The 16,027-nt window shown below is 46.8% G+C and overlaps 1 protein-coding gene across 4 annotated transcripts in view; it reads left to right on the top strand.

Annotated features, from left to right (window-relative positions):
• The first annotated feature begins 206 nt into the window (after positions 1-206).
• Positions 207-16,027, top strand: part of LOC137384777 (tyrosine-protein phosphatase non-receptor type 12-like) — a 169,150-nt gene continuing 153,329 nt past the window's right edge. For all 4 annotated transcript variants that reach the window (XM_068059233.1, XM_068059232.1, XM_068059234.1 and 1 more), the window contains exon 1: positions 207-520. In XM_068059233.1, the coding sequence (XP_067915334.1) occupies positions 422-520 (99 nt within the window). In that variant the 5' untranslated portion in view covers positions 207-421. The remainder of the gene's footprint in view (positions 521-16,027) is intronic.

Genomic DNA, 16,027 nt, shown 5'->3' with positions numbered 1-16,027 from the left:
ACCAACCGAAAATCAAGCCCCACTGCACACGCCCTCTGAAGACATCGAAGTATTTTGGAGTCTTCTGGAGTGTCCAGTTGAAACAAAGTTTAGGAGGCGTAACGATGAGTGCCAATTGGATTGTCCAATCAACAGGCGGGGTTCACCCATGATGCCAAGGCAGTGCTGAGCCAATGAGAGGCGGGAGGAGGGGCGGGCGCTGGCGGATTGAGTGGGGGCGGGGAGGAGAAAGAGAGCGAGAAAAAAAGAGGAAAGTGGCACCGGAGGGCGAGGAGAGCTGAGAATTACTGGTTGCTGCAAGCAGGAGGTTTATAGGGAGAGAAGACTATAATATATTAATTTTTTAAAAAAAAATAAGATGCGAAAGTGGTAAGAATTTTGATCAGGTTTGTTGGCTCTAATTTTCCAATGTGCCGAGAAGATGGAGCAAAGCGAAATCCTGAGGAAATTCATTGATCGAGTGCTGGCGATGAAAGTCCGCGACCAGAATGGGGACGATAACTTTGCCAGCGACTTCATGGTGAGTTGCTGCGCGTTTAATTATTTTTAAATCACTTTGGGTGTTTTTATTTTATTCAATGAACTTTTTCCACCTCGAATGCGGATTTTTGGCGGAGTTGTTGTGCGGGGTTTGCGGCAGCGCCTTAGCAACCTCTTTCCCCCCTCCTCTTGTCTCAGTTCTTAACCACCACCCACTGGTGGGACCATCACTGCCAGCTCCAGGCTTTGCGGCCTAAGCCGCCCCCTCATGGCTCCTTGTTCACTTTCTGAAAATAATCAGAAAGCTGCATTTGTCTGGTGTTCTGAGCTCGGTGTCTGATCGGAGATGTGCATTAAAATGGTTTAGATAGTGGTAAAGCCCTGGTTGTTATAGGGTACGTCCTGGGTGTAAACTCCAGGTTTGCAAAACAAAAAATGCAGTGAATTTATCAGCTGTGAGTCAGAAATGTGGGGAGTTTGCGGATGTTGCGCAAGGCACCGGGGCGTTGTGTTGGCTCAAAGAAAGTATGCAATGAGCGGACTCGTGTTGTTCGCTAGGGTATTTTCTAATTTTTGTCTTAGTGTTCTACGAGGAATGCTTCCGTCCCGGTTATCAGATCTGCGAACAGCCGCAGCAGTAGCTCGGAAAAGAGAAGGAATCAGTGCTTTAGTTCACTTCACACCCAGTAACTGCGTCTGGGGGAACGGTTTTGGTTTAGATATACTCGCTACATGAAATCTGGTTTGTGGACATTGGTTATTGTACGATTGGGCTGGATTGTGATCTTTTTGGTCCACGCCTAGAATGATGAATTCTTGCCATTATAGGTTACATATTGGAGGGTGGTTGATGCTTGTGGACCTTATCATCTGTAATGATTCGCAGCATTCAGGGGAAAAGAAAATTGGGAGCGGGGTTTTGATTGAATTGAAAATTGCCATCAATGAACAATAGAAGGTGGTCTTTCTGTCCATCAACATCTGCGTTGGTTATTCGCCTTCACAAATCTTTTGTTATAAAACAAAACTTCATTTCAACTTGTATTAATACAATACATTTAACATAATAAAATGCCCCAAGGCGCTGCACGGGAGAATTATCAAACAAAATTTGACAAAGCCACATTAGAGATATTGGGACAGATGACGGAAAGCTTGGTTAAAAAGCTAAATGAGTGTAGATGGAACAATTAAAATCAGGGATGTGCATGAGGCTGGAATTGGAGGAGAGCCGAGACTTTGCAGGGTGGTACGGCTGGAGGAGGTTAGAGATAGGGAGGGGTGAGACAACAGAGGGCTTTGAAAACAAGGATGAGAATTTTAAAGTTGAGGCATTGCTGGGCCAGGAGTCAATGTACATTAACAAACAGATTGGTGAATGAGACTTTGTGCAAGTTAAGATATGTACAACAGAGTTTTGGATGAACCCAAATTTAGGTTGGAGAATGGGAGACCAGCCAAGAGAGTGTTGGAATAGTCAAGTCTAGAGGTAACAAAGCATGAATGATGGTTTCAGCAGCTGAGCTGAGGCAGGTTGGAGTCAGATAACATTACAGAGGTGGAAGAGTTGGTGATGGTGTGGATATGTAGTCGAAAGCTCATCTCTGGGTCAAATATGACACGGTTGCTAACTGTCTGATTCAGGCTCAATATAGTTGCTCAGGAGAGGGTTGGAGTTGGCAGCTAGAGAATAGAGTTTGTGTCAGGGATCGAATGCAATGGTGTCGGTCTTTCCTATATGTAATTTGAAGTGCTGGATGTGAGACAGACAGAGTGTGATAGATTAGAGGCTGGAGACATCAGTAGAGGTGATGGTCAGGTAGAGCCGGGTGTTGTTGGTATACATGGGGAACCTGACGTTATAGAATTGTAGAATCAGGATAGTACATGGCAAAAGGAGGCCATTTGGCTCATTGAGCTTGCTCAGCTCTTTTGAAGAGTAATGTAGTTAGTCCGCTCCACTGTTCTTCCCATATCTTTGCAGTTTTTTCTCCTTCAAGTGTTTATCTGATTTCCTTTTGGAAGTGATTAGAACCGTAGAATAATTACAGCACAGAAGGAGGCCATTCAGCCTGTTGTGTCTGTGCCAGCCTAAAGAACCAGCCGCCCAATCTAATCCCACCTTCCAGCACCTGGTCCATAGCCTTGCAGGTTACAGCACTTCACGTGCATGTCTAGTTACCTTTTTCAAAGAATTGAGGGTTTCTGCCTCCTCCACTGTTCCTGGCAGTGAATTCCATCATCCTCTGGGTGGAAAAGTTTTTCCTCATGTCCCTTCTAATCATTCTACCATTCACCTTAAATCTGTGCCCCCTGGTAACTGACTTCTCTGCTAGGGGAAACAGGTCCTTCCTGTCTACTCCCCTCATAATTTTGTACACCTCAATTAAGTCACCCCTCAGCCTCCTCTGTTCTAAGGAAAACAACCCTAGGCAATCCAATCTTTCCTCATAGCTGCAACTTCCAAGCCTTGGCAACATTCTTGTAAATCTCCTCTGTACTCTCTCCAGAGCAATTATGTCCTTGCTGTCATGTGGTGACCAGAACTGTATGTAATACTCCACCTGTGGTCTAACCAGTGTTTTATACAGTTCCAACATTACATCCCTGTTTTTGTATTCTATACCTTGGCCAATAAAGGAAAGCATTCCATATGCCGCCTTCACTCTATCTACCTGTCCTGCCACCTTCAGGGACCTGTGGACATGCACTCTAAGGTCTCTCACGACTTCTACCCCTCTCAGTATCCTCCTGTTTATTCTGTATTCCCTCGCTTTGTTTGCCCTCCCCAAATGCATTACCTCACTTCTCTGGATTGAATTCCATTTGCCACTTTTCCGCCCACTTAAGTTTTGTGTCATCAGCAAATTATTGAATCAGTTTCTACCACCTTGTTAGGCAGTGCATTCCTAATCCTAACCACTTGTATAAAATTGTTTTTCCTAATGTAGTCTCCGTTTTTTTGCCAGCCCCCTTAAATCTGTGCCCTCTCTTGTTATTGACCCCTAAGCCATTGGAAACAGTTTCTCTTCATTTTACTCTATCTAAACCCCTCATGATTTTAACCTCCTCTATCAAATCTTTCCATACCTTTCTGTGCTTTAATTTCTCCAATCTATCCACTAATTGTAGTCTCCCATCCCTGGGATCATTTTATTAAATCTTCTGTAACACAGTACTGCAGCTGGCACTGAGATAGCATTTTCATGTAGGTTTAGCATAACTTCCTGGCTATTGTACACTCTGCCTCTATTTATAAAGACAAGGATCCCATATGCTTTATTAAACGTTCTGATGAAAGGTCACTGACCTGAACTGTTAACTCTGCTTCTCTCTCCACAGGTGCTGCCAGTAATGGTGCCATGAAACTATCATCGTTTGTCATAAAAACCCATCTGATTCACTAATGCCCTTGAGGGAAGGAAATCTACCATTGAGTTTTTTTGATGAGGTAACATGGTAGATGAGGGCAGTTTTTATTCATTCATGGGATGTGGATGTCAGTGGCTAGGCCGCCATTTATTGCTCATCCCTAATTGCCCTTGAGAAGGTGGTGGTGAGCTGCTGCCTTGAACTGCTGCAGTCCATGTGAGGTAGGTACACCCACAGTGTTGTTAGGAAGGGAGTTCCAGTGACAGTGAAGGAATGGCGATATAGTTCCAAGTCAGGATGGTGTGTGATTTGGAGGGGAACTTGCAGGTGGTGGTGTTCCCATGCATTTGCTGCCCTTGTCCTTCTAGTTGGTCGAGGTCGCGGGTTTGGAAGGTGCTGTCTAAGGAGCCCTGGTGCATTGCTGCAGTGCATCTTGAGGTTGGTACACGCTGCTGCCGCTGCGTCACTCGTGGAGGGAGTGAATGTTGGTGGATGGAGTGCTAAGCAAGTGGGCTGCTTTGTCCTGGATGGTGTCGAACTTCTTGAGTGTTGTTGGAGCTGCACCCATCCAGGCAAGTGGAGAGTATTCCATCACACTCCTGACTTGTGCCTTGTAGATGGTGGACAAGCTTTGGTGAGCCAGAAGGTGGGTTACTCGCCACAGAATTCGCAGCCTCTGACCTGCTCTTGTAGTCACAGTACTTATATGTTCTAGTTCAGATTCTGGTCAATGGTAGCCCCTAGGATGTTGATAGTGGGGGATTCAGCGATGGTAATGCCATTGAATGTCAAGGGGAGATGGTTAGATTCTCTCTTGTTGGAGATGGCCATTGCCTGGCACTTGTGTGGCGCGAATGTTACTTGCCACTTATCAGCCCAAGCCTGGATATTGTCCAGGTCTTGCTGCATTTTTACAAGGACTGCTTCAGTAACTGAGGAGTCACGAATGGTTGCTGAGCGTTGTGCAATCATCAGCGAACATCCCACTTCTGACCTAATGATTGAAGGAAGATCGTTGATGAAGCAGCTGAAGATGGTTGGGCCGAGGACACTAACCTGAGGAACTCCTGCAGTGATATCCTGGAGCTCAGAGGATTGACCTCCAACAACCACAACCATCTCCCTTTGTGCTAGGTATGACTGCAACCAGTGGAGAGTTTACCCCCTGATTCCCATTGACTTCAGTTTTGCTAGGGCTCCTTGATGCCATACTCGGTCAAGTGATGCCTTGATGTCAAGGGCAGTCACTCTCACCTCTTGAGTTCAGTTCTTTTGTCCATGTTTGAACCAAGGCTGCAATGAGGTCAGGAGCTGAGTGGCCCTGGCACAACCCAAATTGAACAGGTTATTGCTGAGCAAGTGCTGCTTGATGGCACTTTCCATCACTTTACTGATGATTGAGAGTAGACTGATGGGGCGGTAGTTGGCCAGGTTCAATTTTTGTGTACAGGACATACCTGGGCAATTTTACACATTGCCAGGTAGATGCCATTGTTGTAGCTGTATTGGAACAGCTTGGCTAGGCGTGCGGCAAGTTTTGGAGCACAGGTCTTCAGTACTATTGCCGGAATATTGTCAGGGCTCATAGCCTTTGCAGTATCCAGTGCCTTCAATCGTTTCTTGATATCACGCGGAGTGAATCGAATTGGCTAAAGTCTGGCCAAGAGGCCAAGATGGATCATCAATTTGGCACTTCTGGCTGAAGATTGTTGCAAATGCTTCAGCCTTATCTTTTGTACTGATGTGCTGGGCTCCCCCATCAATGAGGATGGGGATATTTGTGGAGCCACCATCTCCAGTTAGTTGTTTAATTGTCCACCACCATTCATGGTTGGATGTGGCAGGACTAGAGAGCTTAGATCTGATCCGATTGTTAGCGATCGCTTAGCTCTGTCCAATGCATGCTGCTTATACAGTTTGGCATGCAAGTAGTCCTCTGTTGCTTCACCAGGTTGACACCTCATTTTGAGTTATGCCTGGTGCTGCTCCTGGCATGCCCTCTGGCACTCTTCATTGAACTAGGGTTGGTCTCCTGGCTTGATGGTAATAGTAGACTGGGGGAACATGCTGGGCCATGAGGTTACAGATTGTGGTTGACTACAATTCTGCTGCTGCTGATGGCCCACAGCGTCTCATGGATGCCCAGTTTTGTTTTGCTAGATCTGTTCGAAATCTATCCCATTTAGCACGGTGGTAGTGCCACACAACACGAAGGAGGGCATCCTCAATGTGAAGGCAGGACTTTGTCTCCACCAGGACTGTGCAGTGGTCACTCCTACCAATACTGTCATGGACAGATGCATCTGCGGCAGGCAGATTGGCGAGGATGAGGTCAAGTACGTTTTTCCCTCTTGGTTCCCTTACCACCTGCCGCAGACCCAGTCTAGCAGCTATGTCCTTTAGGACTCGGCCAGCTCGGTCAGTAGTGGTGCTACCAAGCCACTCTTGGTGATGGACATTGAAGTCCCCCACCGAGAGTACATTTTGTGCCCTTGCCACCCTCAGTGCTTCCTCCAAGTGGTGTTCAATATGGAGGAGTACTGACTCATCAGCTGAGGGAGGGTGGTAGGTGGTAATCAGCAGGAGGTTTCCTTGCCCGTATTTGACCTGATGCCATGAGACTTCATGGGGTCCAGAGTCGATGTTGAGGACTCCCAGGGTAACTCCCTTCCTACAGTATATCACTGTGCCGCCACCTCTGCTGGGTCTGTCCTGCCGGTGGGACAGGACATACCCGGGGATAGTGATTGTCTGGGACATTGTAAGGTATGCTTCGGTGAGTGTGATTGTGTCAGGCTGTTGCTTGACTAGTCTGTGGGACAGCTCTCCCAACTTAGGCACAGGCCCCCAGATGTTAGTAAGGAGAACTTTGCAGGGTCGACAGGGCTGGGTTTGCCTTAGTCGTTTTCGGTGCCTAGTTCGATGCCTGGTGGTCTATCTGGTTTCATTCGTTTTTATTTGCTTTGTAGCGGTTAGATACAACTGAGTGGCTTGCTAGGCCATTTCAGAGGGCATGTAAGAGTCAGCCACATTGCTGTGGGTCTGGAGTCACATGTAGACTAGGCCAGGTAAGGACAGCAGATTTCCTTCCCTAAAGGACTTTAGTGAACCAGATGGGTTTTTACCACACTTGACAGTGGTTTCATTGCCATCTTTAGACATCCAGATTTTTTATTAATTGAATTCAAATTCCACCTTCTGCTGTGGTGGGATTCTAACTCATGTCCCCAGAGTAATACCCTGGGTTTCTGGTTTACTAGTCTGGTGACAATACCACTATGCCACCACCTACCCTTGTTTTTCGATGTACATTAATGACTTAGACTTGAGGATAGATGCTGCCAGACCTGCTGAGTTTATCCAGCACTTTGTTTTTATTTCAGATTTCCAGCATCTGCAGTATTTTGCTTTTATTTCCTCTTGAAGTCTGTTACTATCTTCCTCGCTGTTTACGACACTTCCAAGTTTCATGCCATCTGCAAAATTTCAAAATTGTGCCCTCTATCCCCAAGTCCAAGTCATTAATGTATATCGAAAAACAGCAATGCTCCTAACACTGAACCCAAGGGAGCACCACTGTATGCCTCCCTCCAGTCTGAAAAACAGTAATTTGCAGTTCTGTTTTCTATCCCTTTGTCAATTTTGCATCCATGCTGCAACTTCCCCTTTCATCCCATAGGCTTGTTAGCAAAACTGAAGCTTATTCTGTGGTGGTTCATCAGCTTTTGAAAGTCCGTATATGCTACATCAACTCCGCTGCCCTTATCCACCTTGTTACTTCATCAAAAAAACTCAATCAAGTTAGTCAAGCATGATTTGCCTTCCTTTACTAGTCCATACTTGCCCAAGTGGCTGTTAATTTTCTCCCAAATTATTATTACTATAGTTATGTTTTTGGATAATGTTTGCTGAGGGGCAGCATGTAGATGAGAAGGAGGAGGGGGCCAAGGATAGATCCTTGTTGCACTGCACAGAGATAACAGTGTGGGACTAGGAAGAGAAGCCTGTTTTTTCTTTCTTGAGATGTGGGCGTCACTGGTATTTGTTGCCCATCCCTGATTTGCCCTTGACAGCTGAGTGGTATGCTAGGCCATTTCAGAGGGCAGTTAATAGTCAACCACATTGCTGTGGGTCTGGAGGCATGTTTAGGCCAGACCAGGTAAGGATGGTAGATTTCCTTCCCTCAAGGGCATGAGTGAACCAGATGGTTTTTTATGACAAATGATAGTTTCATGGCACCATTACTGACACTGGCTTTCAATTCCAGATTTTTAAAATTAATTAATTGAATTTAAATTCCACCAGCTGCCATGGTGTGACTTGAATCCATGTACCCAGGGAATTTGGGAGGCAACAGCACATTCAAGGACTTGGAGAGGGAAGGAAGGTTGGAAATTGGTTAGGAAAGAGGGGTCAGGGGTTGTCTTTTTAGGAGAGGTGTGATAAATTTGAAGGGGAGTTTGATAGTACCCGAGGATGAAGAACAGTTAACAATATCAGCAAACATGAGTGGTCAACAGTTTGCTGGGAATCGGGTTGAGGGAGCAGGAGTTGGGTCTTGTGGACAGGATGAGCAGGGAGAGGTTATAAGGAGGGTTGGGAGAGAAACTGGAGAAAGATGTAAGTTCAGGATTAGGGCAGGGGGAAACTTAAGGGAAGTTTGGCTGGGTGGGTTAGGGGAAGGGAGGGAAGCAGCAGGGCCATCAAAATGGATGGTCTCAATCTTCGTCCATGAGTTCCTTGCACTTGTTATTGGTGATGAAGGTGGAGGAGGCAGGGGAGAGGGATTTAAGAAGACAGTTTGTGGTGAAGAAGAGAAACTGAGGATTATCTTTGTATTCTGGGGTGATGCTGGGGATAGTGAGCAGTTTTGACGGAGAGCAGGAACCAATTGTGCTTTACGTGGTTCAGCCGGATCTGGCGATGAATGGCTAAAATGGTTGTCTGCTGTAAACATTAAAATCTGCATCCCTTGGACTTTGGGGTAGGGAAAGGGGGAAAAAAAAGTGAAATGAACTGAATTGTATTACTATAATATTTAATTTGATAAAATACTTGAACTGCTAGAATAATTGTACTTAATTATTTCACAGTCTCGAACAAGACCAAACTAGTGCTATCATATTTTGCTTCCATCCCTTAATAACTATTTCCTGATTAATGTACTGAGATTTGCTGCTGACTAATCAAAAAAACTGACAATGTTTTTGTGTGGTGGTTATGGAAAGAATATATATCCCAAGAGATTCTTGACTCCATTTCCAATTAGATATCAAAGGTTAGATACACATCATGTTGATGCAGAAGGAAATGCCTTCCAGGAATGCCTCACACCTCCTTACAAAACCTCCCTTATTGGCATTTATTAATGAGAGAGCAACTTTTACTAATTGCTTTTGTGTTTCACATAAAATGCCACACTAATGTCATTTAAATTCAGTGAAGCTGTCTACTGAATATAATTTTAAAATTGCATGATGACAGAAATGTTAACAATAATTTCAGTTCAAAAAGCAGATGAAGGAAATTGTATAAACTTGTTAGTTTAGAATCATAACTTTATATAGAGTATAATATCGTATGATATAATTACTTAGCAGTGGGTATTTAACAAAATACCATACAGTACATCCATTATTGTTTATGGCCTTTAACCAGGATGTTGGAAAGTCCTTTTTTAAAGTTGATGTGTATTCACAATATCGAATAATGCTTAAAATTAACTTTTTAAATGGTGACTTAAAAGGAAGTGCTTAATAGATTTAATGTGCCAAGTGATTAAATATTATCTATTTTAGTTTTCCTACTTGGTTAAATTCCATGGTTATTTGTATATCTGTATGCACACATCCTTAAATGGCACGGTAATCCTTAGATTGCATTCACTGAAAGAAAATAAATAAGTCTTTTTTATTTTTGCAAGGGGCGGCGCAGTGGTTAGCACCGCAGCCTCCCAGCTCCGACGACCCGGGTTCAATTCTGAGTACTGCCTGTGTGGAGTTTGCAGGTTCTCCCTGTGTCTGCGTGGGTTTCCTCCGGGTGCTCCGGTTTCCTCCCACAGCCAAAAGACTTGCAGGTTGATGGGTAAATTGGCCATTATAAATTGCCCCTAGTATAGGTAGGTCTTTTGGGCCTCCTTATCTCGAGAGACAATGGATACGCGCCTGGAGGTGGTCAGTGGTTTGTGAAGCAGCGCCTGGAGTGGCTATAAAGGCCAATTCTGGAGTGACAGGCTCTTCCACAGGTGCTGCAGAGAAATTTGTTTGTTGGGGCTGTTGCACAGTTGGCTCTCCCCTTGCGCCTCTGTCTTTTTTCCTGCCAACTACTAAGTCTCTTCGACTCGCCACAATTTAGCCCTGTCTTTATGGCTGCCCGCCAGCTCTGGCGAATGCTGGCAACTGACTCCCACGACTTGTGATCAATGTCACACGATTTCATGTCGCGTTTGCAGACGTCTTTATAACGGAGACATGGACGGCCGGTGGGTCTGATACCAGTGGCGAGCTCGCTGTACAATGTGTCTTTGGGGATCCTGCCATCTTCCATGCGGCTCACATGGCCAAGCCATCTCAAGCGCCGCTGACTCAGTAGTGTGTATAAGCTGGGGGTGTTGGCCGCTTCAAGGACTTCTGTGTTGGAGATATAGTCCTGCCACCTGATGCCAAGTATTCTCCGAAGGCAGCGAAGATGGAATGAATTGAGACGTCGCTCTTGGCTGGCATACGTTGTCCAGGCCTCGCTGCCGTAGAGCAAGGTACTGAGGACACAGGCCTGATACACTCGGACTTTTGTGTTCCGTGTCAGTGCGCCATTTTCCCACACTCTCTTGGCCAGTCTGGACATAGCAGTGGAAGCCTTACCCATGCGCTTGTTGTTTTCTGCATCTAGAGACAGGTTACTGGTGATAGTTGAGCCTAGGTAGGTGAACTCTTGAACCACTTCCAGAGCGTGGTCGCCAATATTGATGGATGGAGCATTTCTGACATCCTGCCCCATGATGTTCGTTTTCTTGAGGCTGATGGTTAGGCCAAATTCATTGCAGGCAGACGCAAACCTGTCGATGAGACTCTGCAGGCATTCTTCAGTGTGAGATGTTAAAGCAGCATCGTCAGCAAAGAGGAGTTCTCTGATGAGGACTTTCCGTACTTTGGACTTCGCTCTTAGACGGGCAAGGTTGAACAACCTGCCCCCTGATCTTGTGTGGAGGAAAATTCCTTCTTCAGAGGATTTGAACGCATGTGAAAGCAGCAGGGAGAAGAAAATCCCAAAAAGTGTGGGTGCGAGAACACAGCCCTGTTTCACACCACTCAGGATAGGAAAGGGCTCTGATGAGGAGCCACCATGTTGAATTGTGCCTTTCATATTGTCATGGAATGAGGTGATGATACTTAGTAGCTTTGGTGGACATCCGATCTTTTCTAGTAGTCTGAAGAGACCACGTCTGCTGACGAGGTCAAAGGCTTTGGTGAGATCAATGAAAGCAATGTAGAGGGGCATCTGTTGTTCACGGCATTTCTCCTGTATCTGACGAAGGGAGAACAGCATGTCAATAGTCGATCTCTCTGCACGAAAGCCACACTGTGCCTCAGGGTAGACGCGCTCGGCCAGCTTCTGGAGCCTGTTCAGAGCGACTCGAGCAAAGACTTTCCCCACTATGCTGAGCAGGGAGATTCCACGGTAGTTGTTGCAGTCACCGCGGTCACCTTTGTTTTTATAGAGGGTGATGATGTTGGCATCGCGCATGTCCTGGGGTACTGCTCCCTCGTCCCAGCACAGGCATAGCAGTTCATGTAGTGCTGAGAGTATAGCAGGCTTGGCACTCTTGATTATTTCAGGGGTAATGCTGTCCTTCCCAGGGGCTTTTCCACTGGCTAGGGAATCAATGGCATCACTGAGTTCCGATTTGGTTGGCTGTATGTCCAGCTCATCCATGACTGGTAGAGGCTGGGCTGCATTGAGGGCAGTCTCAGTGACAGCATTCTCCCTGGAGTACAGTTCTAGGTAGTGCTCAACCCAGCGGTCCATCTGTTTGCGTTGGTCAGTGATTATGTCCCCCGATTTAGATTTGAGGGGGGTGATCTTCTTGATGGTTGGCCCAAGAGCTCTCTTCATGCCATCATACATTCCTCTGATGTTTCCGGTGTCTGAGGCCAGCTGAATATGACTGCATAGGTGTTGCCAGTAGTCGTTTGCGCAACGCCTAGCTGTTCTTTGTGCAGTACTTCTGGCTGCTTTAAGTGCTGCGGATGTTAAATCGCTGGGGGCTTTCTTGTAGTTCAAAAGTGCAATGCGCTTAGCGGCTATGACAGGTTCCAGCTCTTCATTATGAGATTGAAACCAGTCTGCATTTCTCTTCGCACTTTTGCCGTAGGTGGTCAAAGCTGACTCATAGATGGCGTCTCTGATGTGGGCCCACTTGGTCTCAGCATCCCCTGTGGGAGTGTTTTGAAGGGCTGTTACAAGTGAATTTAGAAATTTTTGTAACAGCTGTGGGTGAGAAATTCTGCTCGTGTTGATGCGCGGGTGGCCCTTCTGCTTGGAATGATGCAACTTCTTTGGTCTGAGTCTAACCTTGCTGCACACCAGGGAGTGGTCGGTGTCGCAGTCCGCACTGTGGAAGCTGCGTGTGATTTGAACACTGTTTAAGGCGGCTCGCCTTGTGACAATGAGGTCTAGCTGGTGCCAACGACGTGATCTTGGGTGCCTCCATGAAACCTGGTGACAGGGTTTAGTGTGAAAGAACGAGTTGGTGATGCAGAGGTTATGATAGGTACACAACTCAAGCAGTCTCTGCCCGTTCTCATTCATCCTTCCAACGCCATAGCGCCCAAGGCAGGAGGGCCATGAGTCATGTTCGGCCCCAACCCTGGCATTAAAGTCCCCCAGCAGGAATAGGTGTTCGGTGTTGGGGATGCTGCTAATGATGTTATGGAGTTGTTCATAGAACTGGTCTTTAGCTTCAGGTGCGGAGCAGAGTGTTGGAGCATAGATGCTGAGTAGGTGTACTGGACCAGAGGTGGTGAGCAGTCGGATGGACAGTATGCATTCCGAGCCATTTGAGGGAGGCTCTATCATGCTGAGCAAGGAGTTTCTGATGGCGAAGCCCACTCCATGCTGTCTTGGTTCTTCAGGATCCCTGCCCTGCCAGAAGAAGGTGTAGTCTTGCTCTGCTAGAGAGCCACTCGCGGGGAGGCGAGTCTCCTGAAGTGCTGCAATGTCCACATTGAATCTACTGAGCTCGTTGTTAATGATGGCGGTCTTCCGAGAATCGTTGATTTGTGTAAGGTCTTCCGACAGGCCAGGACACATAGTTCTGACGTTCCAGCTTGCAAAGCGAAGGGCTGGTACCTTCTTTCCTTTTTTCATGTTGTTTGGTGCGGTGTATCAGTCCACCTTTCGGGCAATGACCCTGAGCTCCAAGCACCCATTGAAGCAGGCAGACTGTGGCGGGACAGAACCTTATTGACCGGGGGCTGCCCGGTTTGAGGCGGGCGGTAGCTGTCCAGTGAGGTGCAGTGACCTCTCCCACCGACAAAGGCAACCCGTGGCGCCCAGTTTCTACGCCAATTTATCTGGACTTATAACCCGTAACTGCTGCCTTCCGTGTTGTTTTAGTCGCTGTGAGGCAACTATGGAGTGACCTCTCCATGGCGCATGCCTGGGCAAATTTATGGGGGTTGAGAGTTGCCCAGTCGTCAAAACCCCCCTCTCGGCCTTTCTGGTGGGGTCCAAAGGAGTGCAGGACACGACGTTTGGCACCAGTATGGCTGCAGGAACTGCCGGAAACATGCCAAAGGTGACACATGACCGCCTACGGGGTTCCGCTCCGGATTTTCTGTTAGGGTTTACTCCCTTAGCCTTGGTCTCTCCCGAGACGCCCACAAGGCAGTGGGGTTGTTGGGGCCCCTACACAGGTGTAGGATGGTGCCGGTGGGAGGAGGGGATGCAAGGGGGAGGGGTAGAGGGAGGGGGTGGGGGGGGGGGTGCGGGGTGAAGATGGTGCGAGGGGGGGCGGGCTGGGACGGGGTTGTGAGGGGGTGAGCTGAGAGGGTGGAGCAGGGAAGGGGACGGGGGTGGGGGGGGGGTGGAAGGGGGGGGGAGGGGGGGTGGAATCTGGTGCAGGTAATAAGCCATTTCCTCAGTGCCCACCATCGGCGTCCGGAAAGCTCATCCACGTCCTTCGGGAGGTGAAGCATCATTTGGCAGACTTAGAGGTGATTACATTTGCTAAGGGTTTTTTTTTTGCAGTGGTTTAAATAAAGGCATGCAGCATTGCCGACAGTGCGCTGCAGATGCTCTCCGAGCCATCTCCCGCGGGCGCTTTGAAGTTGCGGCCGGGGGGGCCGTTCGTGGATGTTTTGGGTGTTCGGGGCACCTTTTCACAGGACTTCTCTCGGGTCCCGCAGCTAGGTGGTAGGGGAATATTGGGACAGGTGGGGATGTGGTAGGAATATAGGATTAGTATAAATGGGTGGCTGATGGTCGGCACAGACTCGGTGGGCCGAAGAGCCTGTTTCAGTGCTGTATCTCTAAATCAAAAATCTAAATCAAATCAAAAATCTCAGGTCCTATCCCTCCCTGTATTTCTACTGATTTGTTTACCTGCAGGTCTCTATATCCTCCCCTCACATCCTTTGTGTGTATCTATGTCTCAGCATTTTTCTGGAGCTGTTTGAGTTATTTGATATTGGGAGACTAAGCTATCTCAAAGCCCCCTACACTGGATCCTCTCCGTAATGAACAAACTAGCATAGGAGAAGCCCATTCAGAGTAGAATTTTCTTTTTTGCTGCAGGAGAGGGACCTAGCAGAGGGGAGTCATATTGTCATGTTAGGGATCGAAGATCTACTTTAGGTGTACATAAAATTAAAATGTCGTCAACAATGACAGTTTGGATGCAGAATTGTTTGTCCAGTAGAAGTACCTGTACATTGGCCATACAACTTGTGTAGTAGCGACAATAGGAATGTACATTTTTAGTTCATCTGGCTTGTTGCCAATGGTCTGGTTCAACCTGAGACAGTGGCCAGGGAACAGAGTTTGGCTGGGGCGGAAGACAATGGCTTCAGTTTTCCTAATGTTTTACTGGTGAAGTTGCAGCTCATCCAGGTCTAGATGTTGAACATGCAGTGTGATAACACAGAGGCAATAGAGAGGTGGAAAGATGATGTGGTGAGTTCTTAAGTTTGTTGATGTGAAGGCAGTCCTTTGCATATATTCATCTAAAGTAGCTTAAACTCTTTGCCATATTCGCAGTTTGAGGCTGTGCACCTGTGACTAAAGACTGATTTGGATGATATGGGGTGGCTTGGTGTATTACTTCAATTGTTATAAAGAAAATAGTTTAATAAATCAGTAGAGGTGAGAATACACGAAGACTGTATTGTAAATGTATCAGATTTTAAGTAGGCTTTACATTTGAAACAGATGCAGGATTTTAATTTGATGTAGGGTGTTTCTCGGAAGTAAGTTGAAAACATTTGCTAAGTCGTGTTTGTGCTAGGAAAAAAACTGGTGTAGATTGTAACCTAAAATTCCTTAATTTGTAACTTGCTTCAATACTAAGAGGAAAGTTAAATGATAAATATATTTGCATGAATTATAATTGGAATGGAGGATAAAATTGGTTGTTCTCATGCTGTATTCTCACATCAGTTGTTTTTGCCTTCAGTTTAACAATATGCTATTGCTTAAATAGCTTTATCAGTTTCTTAGAAGATGCTATGGCTACAAGAACAGGTCAGAGGCTGGGAATTCTGTAGCGTATAGCCCACCTCCTGACTCCCCAAAGCCTGTTCTCCATCTACAAGGCACAAGTCGCTGATGGAATACTCTCCACTTGCCTGGATGCAGCTCCTACAATGCTCAGGAAGTTCGACACCATCCAGGGCAAAGCAGCCCGCTGGATTAACACCCCATCCACCACATTCAACATTCATTCCCTTCACCACCGATGCACAGTGGCAGCAGTGTGTGCCATATACAAGATGCACTGCAGCAACTCTACACGCCTCCTTCGACAGCACCTTCCAAACCCACTACCTCTTCCATCTAGAAGGACAAGGGCAGCAGACGTGTGGAGACGCCACCATCTGCAAGTTCCCCTCCCAGTCGCATACCATCCTGATTTGGAAATATATTGCTGTTCCTTCGCTGTCTCTGGATCAAAATCCTG

Source organism: Heterodontus francisci, chromosome 27 (genome assembly GCF_036365525.1).
Source record: "Heterodontus francisci isolate sHetFra1 chromosome 27, sHetFra1.hap1, whole genome shotgun sequence".
In the NCBI taxonomy this organism is placed as follows: Eukaryota; Metazoa; Chordata; class Chondrichthyes; order Heterodontiformes; family Heterodontidae; genus Heterodontus; species Heterodontus francisci.
Note: the sequence above shows the minus strand (reverse complement) of the source record. Positions and strands in the feature narration are given on the sequence as shown.